Raw genomic sequence first — 4,984 nt, forward strand, 5'->3', positions numbered from 1 at the left:
ACTAGGGTCAATTTGTTAGCAGCCAATTAACCTACCAGTATGTTTTTTGGAGTCTGGGAGGAAACCGGAGCACCTGTAAAAAACCCACGCAAACACGGGGAGAACATACAAACTCTGCACAGATAAGGCCATGGTTGGGAATCGAACTCATGACCCCAGTGCTGTAAGGCAGAAGTGCTAACCACTGAGCTCATATGGTAGATATGTAATAATTCTTAACAATCCTACAATAAACTCACTTCTTAGCATCTCCTGGGAGCTGTCCTTTCAGCTTCAAAGTATCTCCAGATTTCAGCTCCAGATTCAGAATTTCAAATTTCTCCTGTTTAAGTAAGAGAAAACACATTTTAATTAATTGTCAACCACATTCATTGGGAAAATTTAAAATTTAAAGGCTATTTTAGTCATCGGACACAACTAGCAAGTGTGTTGGCCCCAAAAAGTTCACAATCAATATCTGATCTGGATTGAAAAGAAATGCAGTCATCAAATTGCACTAAATTTAATTTTTTAACTACATTGGGGAAAGTTAACTCAAGATAACTTCATATGAAGGTCACTGCAGCTATCTACAGAGGATACAATCTAATTGGTTATTTTTTACCAAATTAGTCTTACAATGTTATATATGTGTCCCAAGTAATTACAAACCACCATTCTCTCTTTCCAAAATCTGGTTATAGTTTGGTGAGTCAGGTTGGAAAGCCTGGTTGTTTGATTCACATTGGTAGCTGCTAGTGATGTGTTCAGCCATCACAAATGCATTGGGACCTACTGCACTGTGGTCATTGGAATTATTCAGAATGACCACCAAAGCAATGTACCCAAATCAGATAAAAATATATTAATTCAGAGAACAGATGAAACGACCACATCTCACTGTGTGTGGCCAGTTTACCTTGCACTACTGTTTATTCTGAAACCCATCTGTACAGACATTTTCATGAAGAGCACATCATTTTCAGCTGTTCTTCTAACCAGTTAAAGAATTTATAAAACCAATGACAAATTTTAGGCAGGGACGACCTTGAAACTGCACAGTACTGCGCACATATTGGTATATGTAGGTGAAAACAGTATGAACTTGTTGCATCCACTATGCAGCAGACAAATTATATCCTGATATGTGGTAAATTACGATAAAAAGTATATGATCTAATAATTCCTATCCTTGGTGCTTCCAGGAGACACAATGTCATGGTACAGAGGCAGTGTAATATCACAATTTCAATCAATATCAGTATGAGAGACTCTGCCATTCATACCTTGTGTTGGTAATTGAAAGACAGATGGTTGATAAAGTTGAACCATACTATTAATTATGTCACGCCCAGTTTCTACAGTCCCCGTAATGTCATTAAATAAAAAAAAAGTATTGATAAGTTATATGACCATACAACAATGATGACCAAAGGGGAAGCAGAGAGGTAATAAATGCTGGTTACCACCTGCTTCATTGCCAAGATAAACAAAGGAATATTTTATGGGTGAGACTTGGGGCTGGGCACAGAAAAATTGGCCTATGGGGGAAAAATGTGCAATCTCGGTCTGTTTGCAGCCATTACATGAGACAACATGCACGAACTACGGTGTATAGATGCAACATGCACTGTTTATACTGGCTAATCAACCACCAGCAGATCAATTCATAAATTCTTACAGTGAAGTATTAGTAATACATATATATATATATATATATATATATATATATATATATATATATAGCGATGGAGGAGTAGGACAGACCATGTTACGATGCAAAGGGTACTGACTGACTAACAAACAAACACTGAGCAGGTTTATTTTCACCCTTTATTTTAGTGTTAAGTTAGGGACCCCCTGTCACAAATCTACAAATGACTGAACATTTGAGGTCCCCTGTGCCCCATAGCATACCTAGGGCTAGATTTACTAAGCTGCGGGTTTGAAAAAGTGGGGATGTTGCCTATAGCAACCAATCAGATTCTAGCTGTCATTTTGTAGAAGGTACTAAATAAATGAAAGCTAGAATCTGATTGGTTGCTATAGGCAACATCCCCACTTTTTCAAACCCACAGCTTAGTAAATCTAGCCCCTAGTTGGATTTACTCCTCACTGTAAATGATATCCACTGAATGCAGTTCTATACAGTCCCTTTTTCTGTTTGATATCTGTAGGTTAAATGTATTAAAGAGGTGGAAATTTGAAGCAAGAAAACTACCAATATAAATGGTAATAGGGCTTTCACCAAATGATAAATTAGCCCTTTAGTTTATAAACTTATGGCTTCCTTAATTACCTTACTCCCTTAAAAGATTTGTCAGAAATGCTTTAAAGAAAGTTGTCACTTTTTATCAGCATTACTATTAGCATTACTAGTAGCAGAACAACGAGAAAACGTTCCTCTGCTTTCTGCACTGGATGCTATTGTACCCAGAAAACAGCTTTGTGTGATTTGAAATGGCTACAAAAACCTTTCCCTGTATGAAAACACATGGCTAAAATGCACAGAAGCCAGGTAGATAAATCAATTTATTTAGTAAAAACTGCAAGAGGACACACTAAAGCTTGAAAATTAAAGTAACCCGGGTTGTAAGGAAAGTTGAATATCAATTCCCTGCTGATTCCACACTTTGCATATACACAACTTGTGGCTGTATTTGGAGTTGAGCCTACGTTTTACCTGAGCCCATTTCAGTGGCGGATCCAGGGGGAGGCGATCGGGGCTTGCTGCCGACATCTGCACACTGTGCAGGTCCGTTCAGCAGTGACAGTGTGCTGACCGGCTGCTCTGATTGTGTTTTAAACACAATCAGAGCAGCGGGACAGCACACTTTCACTGCTGAACGGACCTGCACATACTGTGCAGCCGCCGGCAGCCTTAGAACACAGAAAGGGGGCGGGGCCTAAATCGCGCCCCCTAAAATCGCCCCGGGTAGGGCAAATGTCTGGGTCCGCCCCTGGCCCATTTGCACTTGGAGAGGCATGTCTGGGGCGTTCATGTGTAAATGCCATACATTAAGGGCATGGAGATACAAGTCAACCACACCACCTAGAGATGTGTCTGATTTTCACTTACACATATACTTAACATATGCCTTTTAGGAGGAATATCTTTATGCATCCCATAGGCCCTTACACAAGTTTGAAAGTTGATAATGACCACATTTTTGCATAAGAAGTCTTAGGGGCGTATGCATCAATAAGATGCAAACCGCAGCAATGCATATTTAGATACGCTAAGATGCACCATGCCGGGGCTACTCTGGGAGCCCCGGTGAAGAGAACCCTATGATGCGATCTTTTTTTCCTATTTAGCTTAGTGCTGCTGGTGATAGGTGAAAGTGCTGTGCGACTTCCACTGTACCGGATTCTGCGAAGCCGAAGAGGCTTCAGCAGAATCCTATAGGAAATGACAGATTACACCATCCTGAGATGGCGTTATCTGTCTCCACATTGCACAGCTTATCAAAGCTTGATGCATTGCAGAACATCGCAGTCCCCAAAGTAATCTATGGGGATTGCGATGCTGAAATCTCAATTCAATTTGAGGTTTAGCTCTATATCAGGTCTTGAATGTAGAAACTGTGATAGTCCCATGTTAGTAAGTTTTGGTAAACACCAACCCATGACTCCGTGGATGTCTGGTGTTGCAGTTTTTGGAAATTTAGAAGTGATTTGAAGTATGGAAAATGTAATGGGAATGTAAATAAATGGAATTTGATAGTGTTACAATGGAGCAGTAGGAGAAGTGACGGTACGGCATACTACTGTATACACCCCCAATTCCACCACTGGTTGTAGTTCATACATAGCTATAAAGCACAGGTTGGTACAAACCAAACACAACAAAAACAAAACATATCTAACCTATGCATGTAGGGGAACTAGAATCTCATTATAGCATAAAATGAAGTGTACTAATTCTGGTATGCAAGAAAACATAATAAATATATATAAAATCAAGAAATTAACTTACACCCATGGTGGAGAGCTTGATGGAGGGTCTATAGGGATGCTGCTGCAGAAAGTACCTCCTGCAGATTTTGACCCCTATTTATATCCCACTTCATTATTCCTTCCTAATACCCAAGTTACACATTAACTTATATGGATCCTGATGCAGTCACATTCAGGACTTTGGACTGGTAACAGCATTTTTACATCTCGGTAAATATGACTAAACTGTAGAAGGGGCATGAAAGCATTCATGATGTCCAAAAACTAAATGGAGCAATAACCCCAATGTTTGCAATGATTCATTGAAAGCCAGACATTGATTTTGCCAGGAATGTAAATGTAAGCTTAAAATAGAATCTATGCTTTAGTAGGGTGTGATTATCACTAGTGTCATTGTCCTATGTGTGCCCTAGCTTGTCTTACGGAATATGAAAAAGTAAAAAAAAAACTATAAATGACTTTATTGGAAATAATCACACAGATTCTGATCCATATGGTTCAATTTAACAAGGGCTAAGGTCAGACTACAGCGCTAAATCCAGTAACAATTGTCCAGCTTATGTTCGCAATATAATATATATTATGTAACAAGCACATTTGATATACTAAATGTACAATAATCATATTATTTTTGCTTGCAGTGACTTTTTCATTGCTTAGTCTGCTTAAGGGAATTTAATATTGTTTTTTAGGACATGTAGGAGCCTATGTATTAGAAAAAAGAACCCAATGCTATAATTTCCTATATATTTGTCACCATTCGACTGGCTGTCAGGGGGGCATGCATGGAGGAGGAGTCTGGGAGGAGCAATGATGTGCATGCATGGTTGTGCATGCATGCAAGAGTTTAATCATTACCACGCAGCATGTTGCACCGCTCTCTCCCCTCCTTTGTGCACCAAAATTGACCATCGGCACAGAGATAGTGGAGGTCAATTTTTAAGAATTTTATTTATGTTTTCGAAAACAATATAATAATCAAACACAATTGCAGAGACCAGAATAGTAGTCATTGTATAAAGGATGCAAGCAGATTGATAAACCC

At 39.1% G+C, this 4,984-nt stretch overlaps 1 protein-coding gene across 1 annotated transcript in view; it reads right to left on the reverse strand.

Moving 5' to 3' along the window:
- The window catches only part of LGALS2 (galectin 2), a 7,975-nt gene extending 3,929 nt beyond the window's left edge, over window positions 1-4,046 (reverse strand). The window contains exons 1-2 of the mRNA XM_075183072.1: window positions 3,959-4,046; window positions 240-322 (exon numbers count right to left, since the gene is read on the reverse strand). Of these exons, the coding sequence (XP_075039173.1) occupies window positions 240-322; window positions 3,959-3,964 (89 nt within the window). The 5' untranslated portion in view covers window positions 3,965-4,046. The remainder of the gene's footprint in view (window positions 1-239; window positions 323-3,958) is intronic.
- Window positions 4,047-4,984: the final 938 nt, after the last annotated feature.

Source organism: Mixophyes fleayi, chromosome 8 (genome assembly GCF_038048845.1).
Source record: "Mixophyes fleayi isolate aMixFle1 chromosome 8, aMixFle1.hap1, whole genome shotgun sequence".
Taxonomy (NCBI): domain Eukaryota; kingdom Metazoa; phylum Chordata; class Amphibia; order Anura; family Limnodynastidae; genus Mixophyes; species Mixophyes fleayi.